This window comes from Ambystoma mexicanum, chromosome 13 (genome assembly GCF_040938575.1).
Source record: "Ambystoma mexicanum isolate Mex_15411 chromosome 13, UKY_AmexF1_1, whole genome shotgun sequence".
Taxonomy (NCBI): domain Eukaryota; kingdom Metazoa; phylum Chordata; class Amphibia; order Caudata; family Ambystomatidae; genus Ambystoma; species Ambystoma mexicanum.
Window position 1 is genome coordinate 412,628,240 of NC_090938.1, and position 15,703 is coordinate 412,643,942.

General features: G+C 44.1%; 1 protein-coding gene across 2 annotated transcripts in view; it reads left to right on the plus strand.

The window, feature by feature from the left end:
* BCL2L2 (BCL2 like 2) overlaps window positions 1-15,703 on the plus strand; it is a 209,268-nt gene that overhangs the window by 95,469 nt on the left and 98,096 nt on the right. For both annotated transcript variants that reach the window (XM_069634024.1, XM_069634025.1), the window contains one exon: window positions 7,742-8,209. In XM_069634024.1, coding sequence (XP_069490125.1) covers window positions 7,775-8,209 — 435 coding nt within the window. In that variant the 5' untranslated portion in view covers window positions 7,742-7,774. The remainder of the gene's footprint in view (window positions 1-7,741; window positions 8,210-15,703) is intronic.

Below are 15,703 nucleotides of genomic sequence, written 5' to 3' on the forward strand. Positions count from 1 at the left end.
GGTAGCTATGTCTGTCGATATGAGTGAGAAGGGTACTAGTCCACATGGGGGGACCCCTGTATGACCGACCTGATTACTGGTGACAACGAGTGTAGTAGTGGCCATGATACAGTAGATACTGAGTAAGCTTGACATTATACAGGGCTATCACATAATTAGGAAGGTAGGAGTCGTGCAAAGGTAGGTGTTTTCTGTGGCAGGGTGAGATATCCTAGCTGGTAAGTTAGGCTGTGTGGGCAGGTGGTGAGGTTGACAGATAATACTTTGTCTACTAATTCCTATCTGATGAGCGCATTAGGTGATCACAAGACAAGTTCTGGACATGTGCAGGTCGTTATACTATCCACAGTGACATACACAGCGTGATTGCACGTCTTCGTGATCAGACTATAATCTATAGGGCTTGCAAACATTCATAATCAGGCAATAATCTGTAGTAGACAGTGGTGACAGGGGATTTTCAAGTAGTTGAGTGCAACCTTAGGCTAGACAACGAGCTAGATGGCAAGTAGTAACTGGTCGTATGGCCGAAATAAAGCTGTTTTCAATTCGTCTGCATATAACGCCCCACTGTGGAAAGGTGCAATTATTTTGCCTTTAGTCTACCAGGGACTGGAGAAACAAAACTAAATGTGAGAGGGTGCTTGTGGCGATGTCAAGTCTCGATTTGCGTTAAAGAGTGCATCAGTTGTCATTTGTAATATTGCTACAAGTTCTGTAAGTCTTTGAATGAAACAGGATATTTTACAGATCTGGAATATGGCCTTCATGTTTGTGCTTTTGCCATTTATTTGTATCACTATAATGTCCAATGAAAATACAATAAACAAAATTATACCATTGCAAAGTGTTATCCAGCTCCCTGAAAATGGGGAAAGGGTAAATTCTTGCCACAAAGATGGAAGTCTGCTGATGTGCAGTGTTGACTATTCGGACACTATTACCATAATACGCTTACCTCTGTCTTGCAAGATCCTTGTGGGATATGACTGAAGAACTAGTGTAACAGTAAACAAGTAAGAAATATTGTCATTTTACGAGTAACTTCTGATGGTATTATTCTTTTTAGTTTTGGCTATTAGCTGGTGCTAAAAGCGCTACCTTTAAAGACGAAACTATTGTCATTAAAATAAGAGCTTTAACATAAGAGCTTGAAATAGGGGCTTTGAATGTAGGTTTGTAATGCTTTTCAATGCAGATGATATATGATGATGTATTTATGTAGTTTGGCTATGTGTTTCCCCCATTCAACGCCCATTGCTAAGTGAAATCTATAGGGTTTTCCTCCCATTCCCACACAGTTCCCTCCAACTGCACCTCTTTTTGCACTCTGTCTGAATTTGCATTGTGTGGGGAATTTGTCAGCCATTTTTACTTCCAAAATGGCGGCCACCATATTTTAATGTGAAGAAAAAGTTATTTGACTTGATAGATGCTTTTACAAATATTTACTACAGCTTTGAAGTTATGTTAAACATTTTAATGTTTTTCGTATTTAAAGTACAGTTAAGGCAATAGTTATGTTTTGGTCTAAAATGTCTTTCAAAATGTTCATTTAGTGATTTGTGGGGGTTTTGGTCAAGTGTTTTTGATGTTAGCAGCACCTGATTGGCTCTGCAGTGATTGATGTCAGTATGATGTGGGTGATTCTCCAGTCTGTTTTCTCAGGGCAGCCATTTTTTGACAGACTCCAAAGCAGCCCCTCTTTGTGCTGGATTACCCCACGCTTCCTCGCTATAGCCAGTGAACGCTTATATATCCCGTAGGTCACCCCTGATCCGTGTTGCCAGGTCTGCTTATAAGAAGCGACTTTGGGCTTCTTTTTGCCCAAAGTCGCTTATAGTTTTTGCAGGTCGCTTGTTGCGGTTTTTGTCTGCTTATTACCCCTAGTAAGCGCTTATTGTTTTGCTTGTTCAGTTCAAGTGGACAAAAACCGCAACAAGCGGAATCACTTCATCGCTGTGGCCCTGCTTCATAACATGAATGACCTTCAATTAACTTCCCCGGCAGGCACGTCAGCCTTTTTCATTTTCATGACCGCTGCGGGCACTGCTACCCCTGCTGCTAAGTTTCATTAGTAGCAGGTGTCTGCGCTGCAGCAGGTGAAGTGAAGGAGCAACAATAAATTATTAGAAAACCATAAGAGAAGCAGCACACCCTTGTTTGAGTAAGATTTCTCGCACATAGATTTCGGTAATTTCGAGCTCCTACTGGCTCATCAGATCTCATCAGGTCTTTACGGGTGCCGGGGAGAAAGAAAATGACTCTGGTATCAACAAGTCAACTATATAATGAACAAAAATAGAGTTCCTATTGGTAATAGGAACTCCCGTCCCCTGCACACCTATAGATATTGGTATAAATCCAATCAATTTTCTGTTAATTTACTTGGTTTGTAACCATTGAGGTTTTTATGAGTTGTTGTGCAAATTACCTTGGTATTAAACAATAAGAGTTCAATTTCCCAGATCTCTTCCAAGAAGCCAGAAAATTTCAATTTTGCGAAAAGATTTCATGAAAACATTCATTCAAATAAATGTATTTTCTTTCATCAGTATTTATATATTCAAAATTTGGAGAGAAGTATTTTCATATATATAAATCCACATACATACAAGAGTTCAATTCACTCCTTGTTCAAAATAAAATTGCTAGTTATTCTTCACTGTGAATTTAGACAAATTAAACAAGTTGAATTCAATAAACAAACTAATATTCCAGAGATCTACGCGTTTCGAGAGTTTAACTCTCTTCTTAAGGAGCAATAACTGGTGAGTAAATAGTTTAGAGAGATTTACATAAAGTAATATTTGTGTAAGGCTTCGTTTCACAGACAACATTAATCTTCAATAGTCATTCTTTATATCTTGTGATCAAGCATTCCATTGTGGAATTATGGAAATGTCATCTTGCGGCGTGTTTGTTCATTAATTGATGTTCTGTGAATAGTATTAATATATGTGTTAATGCTATATTTTATCAACCGGTTTAGATAATTAATTAATCTCTAACATAAATTAGGTTCCTTCCTGAACGCTGATATGTAATATTTCGTGGGGTTCCAAATGTGTGGAAGTTCAAAACGGCGTATTCCTACAAAAGTAAGTATTATCCCATTTAATGCGACTGTTTGGGCAGTACAAATCACAATAGTGTGCTTAGATATGGTGAAAACAAACTCACCATTCAGTTATACACCATGCAGTACAGTCGTGCTGTTTGAAAATAAGGTCTGTAAATCTAAACGCGTTGGCCGCGTGTCTTTCTTTCTTTAACTTGGCGGTATGTCGCAAGTTGCATGAAATCTGAGGAGTGTTCGTGTTCGTTCCTGTACCAATAAATAAGGAAAATATGTGTCAATATTTTCGCAACATTGACATTTTCTGGATTCTTGGAAGAGATATGGGAAATTGAACTCTTGTGTAAATTATCTTGGTATTAAACAACATCTCATAAAAACCTCAATGGTTACAAACCAAGTAAATTAACAGAACATTGATTGGATTTATACCAATATCTATAGGTGTGCAGGGGACGGGAGTTCCTATTACCAATAGGAACTCTATTTTTGTTCAAGAATCAACAATAAGCCAGGGGGAAGTTAACTCCTATTTCAATCATGTTCAGATTTAGAACGTGATTGAAGTAGGAATAAACTTCCCCGTTAATCAGTTTTGCCCACTCCTGAACTGAGCATCTGAATCAGGCGGCGGGTGAGATTACATTTCCCCCATGCTGGAGAAATCATTTTCTGCATGTTAATAGCCAGGCAGGCGCCCTCATACTTCTTCCTTTAAGCGCTACAGTACTGCACGCTTTATTTTCTCTTGCCTCATTAGAAAAAGGCAATATTACTCTGAAAACATCTTGCACAAACAAATGTTACATTTACAGTTAACACAAGCTCCGAGTTGAATCCCCTCAAACTGTGCTGCAATCGAAAGCCCCACAGCGAATCCCTCTGCAAAAGGCAATCACTGCATTGTTTGTTGTGATCTTGGGCAATTTGCCATTTTAAACACACACAACTGATATCTAGTGGTATAGCAATTCACATTGCAAACGTGTTCTCTTCCCCTCCCTCACACCCCATCCCTGTTTAGCACTATTTTCAAATCCACTTGTCCTAGGTATCACCAGTTATTGTGTGACCCTGGCTCTTATAGTTCGGTATAAAGTCCTTGGGAGTTTAGTTACCCTTTGAAATCGCAGTGTCTGCTGACTTCTGCCCTTTCTTGTAACTTTGCTGTCACCAATATCTGTTGAAGCAGTACAAGTACCAGAATGCAGTGAGCTCATCACACAGGCCATGGAAAAATGTGAGCTCTTTTGACACATCAATCACTCGGACAGTTTGGAGAATACACTAGCGATGGCCATACAATAGCACATGCCAAGAGCTGGGCTTGCAACGTCTCGCCTATAAACAGGTGCGTACTTCGACTGCAAAGTTTGATGTTAAGGCTTGATTAAAGAGAGCTGGAAGATTTCAGATGAGAAGAGGTTTTGGGCAGGAACTCGGTGGGAATAGCCATAGGATTAACATGGCAATGGGAGGTGAATGGGGGGGGGGTTATTAACTAAACAACAACTACAAGCTTTGTGTCCCTCGTTTTCCATTTCTATCTGTACTCTGATGTAATAGTTTTGGCTTATGATAACCTAAACAAAAAGGTACAGTCCCCTTTTAAGCTGAGGAGGCTAGAGGGGGGTGGGGTACAGCTTTACATAGGCATATGAGCGATTTAGCTACATTATGACAGTACCCAGGCATATGAAGCTTACCACCTCCCTTTGGTAATTACTACCAGTGGTAAAATACAGCTCATTACAGAACGGAAAACATATCACCCTGTTGGGAAACTGCTTGCAGTATATGCATAATGACTACCATTACAGGAAGAAGTACCACCCAAATACGGTGCCAATCACCATCTACAATAGCAGTATCTGAGAGCATTCTTAAAAAGTGTAACAAAAGAGTGGTGCGATAGCCAAACACAAAGGTAATGACAAAGAAGTGAGTTTTGCAGTTAGTCCCCGTCACTGTCTCTGCAATAAACACATAATTTCTGAAGGGGGTACATTCTACCATTGATGGCACGTTTTACCTCATGACAGTATTTGTTTTATTTGCTGAAAATGATGCCAGTGCAATGACATATGTTTACCACTAGGGATGTATACCAGCAGCAGTATTTACTGCTGGCATTCATTTCATACCACAAGTGTTAATACATAATTACTTTACAGTGGATGTTATCACATGGTAGAATAATGTTCTCAGTAGAGTAGGGCTTCTTGCATCATTAGGTTATCGCATTAGACCAGTTTTAAGATGTAAATGTTAGTTTTGGCTAGTATGTGGCTCATAAGCGCCGCCTATAACCTAAAACTAAGTCAATGGAGTACAGACAGATTTCAGCTGGGATGTGTGGACGGACACACAGATTGTGGGTGTTGTTCGGTTATTTACCCACCTATTGACTGACCATGGTCTTGCTAATCCCTATGGCCATGCCCACTCACTATCTGCCCAAATAACACCTGTCTGCGGTTCTGTTGAGCTAGCTCTATCAAGCAGCAACATAAAACTATGCTATATGGGACCTTTCGTATTATTTCTAAGCAGTCTTCTGGGAGTTAATGGATTACTTGAAGCTATAAATGTGCTATTGGTGTAATTAACATGTCTTAACCAAGCTTGCTTTCTGGTACTTGATTTATATGCAGTATGTGTAGCCTTACATATGTTCCTTGCAATGAGGTCCTATTAAAATAATCATTGATAAGACGAACAACTGTGGCTTCTGTACACGTATTAGATAGGCATCTGCTAGGTACTGCTATCATATGCCCAGGTACTTAAACAGTTTTCCAGCTGTTGCCATCCTATGTCCAGTTAACGCCACAGCGATTGGCTTTGCCAGTGCTTCTTTTCTCTGGTGTGGCTTTACTTTTTACTGCTGTGTTTTGCCGCTACACTTTTCATCCACTGTGGATAGGAAATTGTAACTGAATGCTGTCTCTGTGCCTTTCTGTTATATGTATGTCCTTGACCCCCTTATTTAATTACAATGAGATGTTAATACTATTCATTGCATTATTTGTTCACTTCTCAACCTTAACGCCCTTCTTTCTCTTTTAATTACCCCATTTATGTGTTCTGCTGGTGGATTTGTTTCCATCTCCTGATAGCTTTCTGTTCCATATTTTCTCCCACTACACCCCCTCTTTGTTAATTACCCAGGTGTATCATCTCCCTTTGCCGATTTACCATCTTCTTTGGTTCTAAGTTGTCCCCGATTATCTATCAAAGTCTGCATAGTAACAATATTTGGGTACATGCAAAGTCAGGCCTAATGAAACCAGGGGTTTTAGTTTTTTATTAAGAACTAGTTTAGAGAAGAAAAATCAAATATAGTGCAGAAAAAGCTACTCCCTGCCCATTATATGTAATGGAACACTGCAAAACAGTTTTATAATCAAGGGTATGTTATGTTGGCATTGTCTTCACCCACCACTCACTGTTCTCATCATGAATAGATCGATTTGAATACAGTGTTCACAGGGGAGATAAATCCTGAATGATATTTCGACACATAATACCTTTCATTGCAATAGCATCTTCTATTTTTGTTTTTTTCGAAGGTACCTTGCCAGCTGTTTGTGACAGTTGCAAGGGGTTCGATTGACATCCTGATTTTTGAACTATAGGGCACTCATTGCCGCTGAAGATATATATTTTACCCAGTTTTCTCTTCCATCATGATTGTTAGAGCAAGCTAGCACGGACATGGCTTGGCTATCGGAGAAATGTAGCTTCTGTCCAATTACATTAACAGGTGTTTAGTTTCTCTAGGTGCTTATCCAAAGGTTGTGGGTCGGCCAAAAACAGCTTGAGTCTGATTTTTGTAAATGTGGATTGAAGATACTTTTTGCAGGGCTAATATCTATAACTGTTAAGTCTTCAAGATATTGTGTTGTGATGTTCTGTCATTTTGGTTTGGTCAAATTATGTGTCATTGTTTTAGTGTCACAAAGGGTGTCCCGCTGTGTTCTAGTACCATACTTGGAAGCAGTGCAGGTTACTCAGAATGTTGGTTTTAAGAGCTGTAGGTCAGCTGATCTCCATGCAGAGGTATTTTCATCTGCAGGTGAGCAGGTAAGGCTGCACACTGCACTTCGAGGGTGAGGGTAATGCGTCCATGCAATGTATAACATTGTTAGACTGTGGCAGGTTGGTGGGTTAGGGCGGATAGACGTTTTTGCAGATTATTGATCCACCCACTACTTTTGTTAGGCAAAGATGCTTTTGTTTTTCGTTTTTACCCTTGTACAGGTGTAACTCTGTTACTTCCCCTCTCTGGCACATTCCTTTTCTTGCATCCCCCAAATATCTTCACCTCTGGCATCCCTTGGCCTACTCCCCGTCTACGCCCTTGTTTTTCCTCACTTTTGTTATTCATCCATAGTTTTTAACTCACCTTCTGGTGTATAAATGTATGAATGTACTTCTGAACCCGCTTCTCATATTTCCCTTTCAAGTGCACTTCCATGTTTCCTGTAATGCTACTGCTGGATTTGAAACGTTTCCTTCTCTACTTTGTCCTTTAGTTAAATGGGATTCTTTGCTTGTTAGTGTTTTATTTTAGACCTCTCCTTTTCATCTCATGGCCTCTTTCTGTTGTTGTTTACTCATCTGAATAAAACCCTCTTTTTTTTCTCCTCCTTTCTTTAGTCTACAGTCTGGCACGGAACGCTATTGTCCTGTATGGCGGAAGGCGCACTCGAATCTGCCCTCCACACTCGGGCCCTGGTGGAGGACTTTGTGTGGTACAAGCTGCGCCAAAAGGGTTATGGCTGCAATTTGGGCTCTGGGGAGCGTCCAGTATGTCCCCTGCACGCTGCTATGCGATCCGCCGGTGACGAATTTGAGGCACGCTTCAGGCAGGCCTTCTGTGATGTTTCCATGCAACTACATGTTACTCCCGAGACAGCCTACCAGCGATTCGCTGATGTGGTGGACGAACTCTTCCAGGGTGGTGTGAACTGGGGCCGTGTCGTGGCATTCTTTGTCTTTGGGGCTGCACTCTGTGCTGAGAGCATGAACAAGGAGATGGCCACACTGGTGGACCGCATTGTGGACTGGATGGTAACCTACCTGCAGAACAGCCTTCAGGACTGGATGAGGAGCAGCGGAGGATGGGTAAGCCAGCAATCATAAGCACTGTCTTTGTGCACCACATTTCTCATCTACCGCCTATCAGCACTACCTCTTCTACAGCTGACAATGTGTGCTGCTCCACCTGGGCTCTTGTGATAATGTTCCATTTCCCCAATAAAATGTCGCCAAATCCTCCTCCCAAACAGTCCTTTCACATTCGTTCCCATAGATCCTCCATAGCCAGGTTTGAGACACCATTAGTCATACCTCCCCAACAAGTAGCTCTTAAACACCATGTCTTATTCAGCTCGCTTACAGCTAGCGAATCTGAACAATTCGTTAGCATACCTTTTGCAGCATGGAGTTTCCATGGAATCAGCTGCCAATGAGTGCCTGGCCTCTGCCCCTCTCATCCCTGGCTTCCCCATTCTCTCTAGTGGCCGCTTCCCAGCCGCATTTATTCATTTTAGATGCTGTTTTCCAGCCACATTTATTTATTTATTTATGTGGCCACTGCTTCCCAGATACATTTATTCATTCAGCCGCAGCGTCCCAGACGCATTTATTTACTTTTATTTGGGAAATCCCCTTGCCGAGCTCCCCGCCCACCCAGAAGAGTGCGGGTAGACCCACGTGGCCGGAACATCCTACATTGGGAGCTCCCCCAAGGCTGCCTTGCCCGGGCAGCACCCTGGTGCGGCTTCCTGTGGAGCACCCATCGCCTGTTTGCCCGGGACGCACAAGCCACGCCCCTAAGCTATCTGCAGCATCATTCAAGTAAGAGACAAGGACACTCAATTCTTTAACGTAATATGATGTAAATTAATTAGCTGAAGTTAGGCGTATGATTTTGGTACATGTTAATTTATACCCCTGCATTAAAGTAAGGTGCACACCTAGAAGATAGACACTGTTTTTTGTATGCAGGCACGCATCTATTCCATAACCACCAATTACATCGGTGCACATTTAGAGCAAAGCCACTTCTCCGTTCTGCGCTCAGACGCAGCCAGCATGTTACTCCTAGAAGATTTGTGAAGATAGCCTTTGTTGCCTATAGACGAAATTCAAGGATAGCCATTGTTCACACTCAGATCTCAGAATAATCTGATGCTAGCCATTATGTTGTGTAGCGAATGTTATGAATCTAGGTGCAGTCTACACAAAGCATTGTCTTGAATGTCGGCGCATTTTAGCAGCAGCCAATCCCTCGAATTTCAGGTGCATATTGGGTACGGCAAATGTTTTGAATCTAGGCCTATTTCTTGAATTTAGGTGCAGTGTTGCAATTGTTTGAATCTAGGTACATTTTACACACAGCACATGCCTTTTCTTCTAAAGGTGTGTTTAAGTACGGCAGCTGTTTTGAATCTGGATGCATATTAGATGCAGCTTCTGTGTTGAATCCGGGTGCATATTCGGTAGAGCAGATGTTTGGTTTGGGTCCATTTCACAGTCACAGACATCATATGCCTTGAATCTCGGTGTGTGCTAGATCCATTCAGTGTTTTGAATCTAGATGTATATCAGGCACAGTGATTATTCGGACTCCAGATGTATTGTTCACACTTTCCATTGTTTGAATCTAGGTGAATGCAGAATGGTAGCCAGAACTCCAGGACAGTTAGGGATGGTGTCCACGGCCCTGAGCATTCGTTTCCCATGTGGTTCTACTGTCCGCTAGCACAGCGGAAGCCCCAACGAGCCCCGGCAGGGTCTCCGTCCGTTCCCGGAGGGAGAAGCTAGAACACAGGCCAGCCAGAGCTCCAGAATGGTGGGGGTGATGTCCCTGGCCCTGGGTGGCTTGGCTGCGTTACAGAATTTCCCTCTGGAAACGGATGGGAACCCGGCCGGGGTTCCCTGGGACTGCCGTTGGAATTGTGGACTGACACCACTTTTTCTTTTCCGCCCAGGTAGGTGCACCCACACATGTGAGATACTGTTGTCGTCAGGACAATTGTGGGAACGCGGGAAGGTAGGTCATGTGTTGTTGGCGGCGTGTTTCTTTGCTTTCCTGATGGGAATTGTCTGAAAATTGCGTTTTTTCCCCCTAAATTTTGGCCTTTGTCAGACTTTCTAGGTAATAAATTCTAGGGCAATTCACGCAAGTCAGACCTCTGTGGATTGCCACGGGTGTCTTTTTCAGAAATGCATGGCGTTCCCTGTTTACCTTGGTGGCTGCGACACTCCAGGTCCACATCTGTAGGTTGTCTCCCCAAACCCTTTGGGGGATAGCAGTGGTTTCACCTTTTCCCTTTGCGCCCAGTTAGGTGAACCCGCACATGTGAGGTACCGTTTTCACCAGGACACCTTTGGGAACGCGTTAAGGTAGGACATGTGTTGTTGGTGGCGTGTTTCAGTGGCTTTCAGGTGGGAAATGTCTGAAAGTTTTGGGGTTTTCCCTAAATTTCGGACTTTGTCAGGAGTTGTGAGTAATACATTCTAGGCCGATTCGTGCAAGTCAGACCTCTGTGGGTTCCCAGGGGTGTCTTCTTTTCAGAAATGCATAGGGTTCCCTGTTTTCCTTTGTGGCTGCAACAGCCCAGGCCCAAATCTGTAGGTTGTCCACAAGAGTAAATTCCTCCAAAATCTGCCCTCCCGAAACACTTGAGGTTACCAGTGGTTTAGCCTTTTCCCTTTCTGCCTGGGTAGTTGCACCCACACGTGGGGTACCGTTTTCGTCACGACACCTGTGGGAATGTAGAACATGTGTTGTCAGCGTTTTTTGGTGGTTTCCTGGTGGGAAATGTCTGAAAACTGTGGAGGTTTTCCTAGATTTCTGACTTCGCCGGGCCTTGTGGATAATACATTCTAGGGCAATTCGTGCAAGCCAGGCCTCTGTGGGGTCCCACGGGTGTCTTCTTTTCAGAAATGCATGGGATTCCCTGTTTTCCTTGGTGGCTGTGACACCCTAGGCCCAAATATGTAGGCTGTCCACAGGAGAAAATTCCTGCAAAATCTGCTCTCCCGAAACACTTGGGGTTACCAGTGGTTTAGCCTTTTCCCTTCCCGCCCAGATAGGTGCACCCAAACATGTGAGGCACCGTTTTCGTCAGAACACCTGTGGGAACGCGGGAAGGTAGGACAGGTGTTGTTGGCAGCGTGTTTCAGTGCTTTCCTGGTGGGAATTGTCTGAAAATTGTCTTTTTTCCCTAAATTTTGAACTTTGCAGAGCCTTCTGGGTAATAAATTCTAGGGCGATTCGCGCATGTCAGACCTCAGTGGATTCCCACCGGTGTCTTCTGTTCAGAAATGCATGGGGTTCCCTGTTTTTCTTGGTGGCCGTGACACCCCATTCCCAAATCTGTAGATTGTTCACACGAGCAAATTCCTGCAAAGTCTGCTCTCTCGACACACTTTGGGATACCAGTGCGCCCAGGTAGGTGCATCCACACATGCAAGGTACTGTTTTTGTCGGTACACCTGTGGGAACGCGGGAAGGTAGGACATTTTTTGTTGGCGGCATGTTTCAATGCTTTTCTGATGGGAATTGTCTGAAAATTGTGTTTTTTCCCCTAGATTTTGAACTTTGCTAGGCCTTCTGTGTAATACATTCTACGGCGATTTGCGGAAGTCAAACCTCTGTGGATTCCTACAGTTGTCTTCTTTTCAGAAATGCATGTGGTTCCCTGTTTTCCTTGGTGGCTGCAACACCCAAGGCCCAAATCTGTAGGTTGTCCACTAGAGACAATTCCTCCAAAATCTGCTCTGCCGAAAGACTTTGAAAAGCAGTGGTTTCGCATTTTCCCTTTGCACCCAGGTAGGTGCACCCACACATGTGAGGTACCGTTTTCATCGGGACACCTGTGGGAATGTGAGAAGGTAGGACATGTGTTGTTGGCTGCGTGCTTTGTTGGTTTCCAGGTTGGAAATATTTGAAAATTGTGTCTTTTTCCCAAATTCTGGACTTTGGCGGAGCTTGTGGGTAATACATTCTGGGGTGATTAGCACAAGTCAGACCTCTGTGTATTCCCACGGGTGTCTTCTTTTCAGAAATGCATGTGGTTCCCTGTTTTCCTTGGCAGCTACAACACCCCAGTCCCAAATCTGTAGGTTGTCCACAAGAGCATATTCCTGCAAAATCTGCTCTCCCGAAACACTTGGGGTTACCAGTGGTTTTGCATTTACCCTTTCTGCCCAGGTAGGTGCACCCACACATGTGAGGTACCGTTTTCGTTGGGACACCTGTGGAAACGTGGGAAGGTAGGACATGTGTTGTTGGCGACGTGTTTTGGTGGTTTCCAAGTGGGCAATGTCTGAAAATTGTGGTTTTGCCTTTACCCTTTCCGCCCAGGTAGGTGCACCCACACATGTGAGGTACCGTTTTCGTCAGGACACCTGTGGAAACGCACGAAGGTAGGACATGTGTTGTTGGCGGTGTGTTTTGGTGGTTTCCAAGTTGGCAATGTCTGAAAATTGTGTTTTTACCCTAAATTTCGGAATTTGCCAGGGCTTGTGGGCATTAAATTCTAGGGCGATTTGCGCAAGTCAGACCTCTGTGGATTCCCACGGTTGTCTTCTTTTCAGAAATGCATGTGGTTCCCTGTTTTCTTTGGTGGCTGCGACACCCAAGGCCCAAATGTGTAGGTTGTCCACAAGAGAAAATTCCTGAAAAATCTGCTCTGCTGAAAGACTTGAGGTTAGCAGTGGTTTAACCTCTTCCCTTTCCGCCCAGGTAGGTGCACCCACACATGTGAGATACCATTTCGTCGGGGCACCTGTGGGATTGCGGGAATGTTGGACATGTGTTATTGGCAGCGTGTTTCGGTGGCTTCCAGGTGGGAAATGTCTGAAAACTGTGGAGGTTTTCCTAGATATCATACTTCGCCAGGCCTTGTGGGTAATACATTCTAGGACAATTCACGCAAGCCAGACCTCTGTGGATTTCTACGGTTGTCTTCTTTTCAGAAATGCATGGGGTTCCATGTTTTCCTTGGTGGCTGCAACACCCTAGGCCCAAATCTTTAGGTAGTCCATAAGAGCAAAATTCTAAAAATGTGCACTCCCGAAGTGGTTTGGGTTACCAGTGGTTTAGCCTTTTCCCTTTCCGCCCAGACATGTGAGGCACAGTTTTCGTCGGGACACCTGTGGGAACGCGGGAAGGTAGGATATGTGTTGTTGGTAGCGTGTTTCAGTGGTTTTCAGGTGGGAAATGTCTGAAAATTGTGGGGTTTCCCCTAAATTTCGGACTTTGCCAGGAGTTGTGGGTAATACATTCTAGGCCGATTCATGCAAGTCAGACCTCTGTGGGTTCCCACGCGTGTCTTCTTTTCAGAAATGCATGGGGTTCCCTGTTTTCCTTTGTGGCTGCAACAGCCCAGACCCAAATCTGTAGGTTGTCCACAAGAGTAAATTCCTGCAAAATCTGCTCTCCCGAAACACTTGAGGTTACCAGTGGTTTAGCCTTTTCCCTTTTCGCCTGGGTAGTTGCACCCACACATGTGCGGTACCGTTTTCTTCAGGACACCTGTGGGAATTTGGGAAGGTAGGACATGTGTTGTTGTCAGCGTTTTTTGGTGGTTTCCTGGTGGCAAATGCCTGAAAACTGTGGAGGTTTTCCTAGATTTCTGACTTCGCCGGGCCTTGTGGGTAATACATCCTAGGGCAATTCGTGCAAGCCAGACCGCTGTGGATTTCTAGGGGTGTCTTCTTTTCAGAAATGCATGGGGTTCCCTGTTTTCCTTGGTGGCTGCGACACCCTGCGCCCAAATCTGTAGGTTGTCCACAAGAGCAAAATCCTAAAAATGTGCACTCCCGAAGCGGTTTGGGTTACCAGTGGTGTAGCCTTTTCCCTTTGCGCCCAGGTAGGTGCACCCACACTTGTGAAGTAGGACATGTGTTGTTGGTGGAGTGTTTCTGTGGGTTCCAAGTGGCAAATGTCTGATTTTGTCGGGCCTTGAGGGTAATACATTCTAGGGTGATTTGCGCAAGCCAGACATCTGTGGATTTGCACGAGTGTCTTCTTTTCAGAAATGCAGTGGGGTTCCCCGTTTTACACACCACAAGCCCAAATCTGTGGGTTGTCCACAAAGCCAAATCCATTCTTCCACAGGACATTTATGTGCTAGTGGTTTGGCCTTCTCCTTTTGGGCCCAGGTAGGTGCCACATGTGAGATACTGTTTTCGTCAGGACACCTGTGGGAATGTGGGACGGTAGGACATTTGTCGTTTCTCTTGGTTTTCATGCCTGTGCTACTGCACCTTGTTACACAACCCTTTCATTTCCCAAATGTACTCTACATTTCTCCAGCATTGAATTTTTGATAGATTCACATGCTTAAAAATTCCCCGTCGTCAGACCAGGAGTCCTCAGTGATATAAAAATAATGAAAACCTGGAATGACCTACCTAAGAATATACAGAACACAACAAACCACCTAGCATTCAGGAAACTCCTCAAATCATGGCTCTTCACAGCATAACCACAACAGCGACGCACTAAAATGCCCACCCCATTAAAACAACAACAGAAATAACACCAACCTCGGTCACTCTCAAATGGACAAACACTGAACCCAAAGAACTGACCACACAACAGACCATAAGATAACATGTGAAATAGCAACAAAAGGCGACCTCCAGAGACTGATCACATACTCAGACCCAGACGAAAGCCCTAATGACTCACCCACTCCCCCTAATCGTACCATATCCAAACCGGCCGACGCATTTAGATAGAAAGTTCCAGAGGAGTCCGCTACACCAGCCCAGCACCCAAGGAGGAGAATAGACACCCCAACCCACATCAACCTATCCATCAGCATCAGAACACCTACAGAACTGGCTAGAATAGAACGGCAAGGAGCAATCAGAACACATACAAAGTGCGTTAGAACAGCACAGGGAGCCCCACACAAACCAAACCCTGCCTGGCGTAGCCTTTGTGCCCACCCTGATGAAATCGGGAGGATTGGCGAGTGCCACACTCGGACAGATTGCTGAACTTCTGTCAACCTTCATACAACCGACTAACAAAAAAACTCAGCATTTCTGCAGACCTATCTCACTCAAAAATCTCACACAACCATCTCTCGCACAACAACCCGCACGCACTTGACAACACTGCAACAACACATAAGCAACACCAACAGCACACGAGGACTGACATCGATCCAATACTCGCACCAAAGCTCAGCACCCAGTGTATACCGAGTTGAAGCTGCCAACAGAACACCACTCCTCTCACTATCCTACTCCCGCTTCACCTACTAACCCATCCCACCTTCTCATTTGCAGATCCTCCAGAGCGCCTGGGGACCAACTCTGTTGGTGACGGTGCACGTTACAAATACCTTTAACATTTAACATATACATTATTTCCCATAGATAAAAGTCAATAGGATTGCCCATCATGCCTAACAAGACATTCACTTTGTAGTCCCTCCACATCACTTTGGTCCATTATGACCCTAACCAATGAGCTGGCAGGGCTTAAGCTCCACCCCAGGCAGCCATATTCATATTTTTCACTGCAGTCTACCAGACTGAGGGAATCCTCTCAGCTCTTCGAGCTTCATCGATTTATTCATATTTACT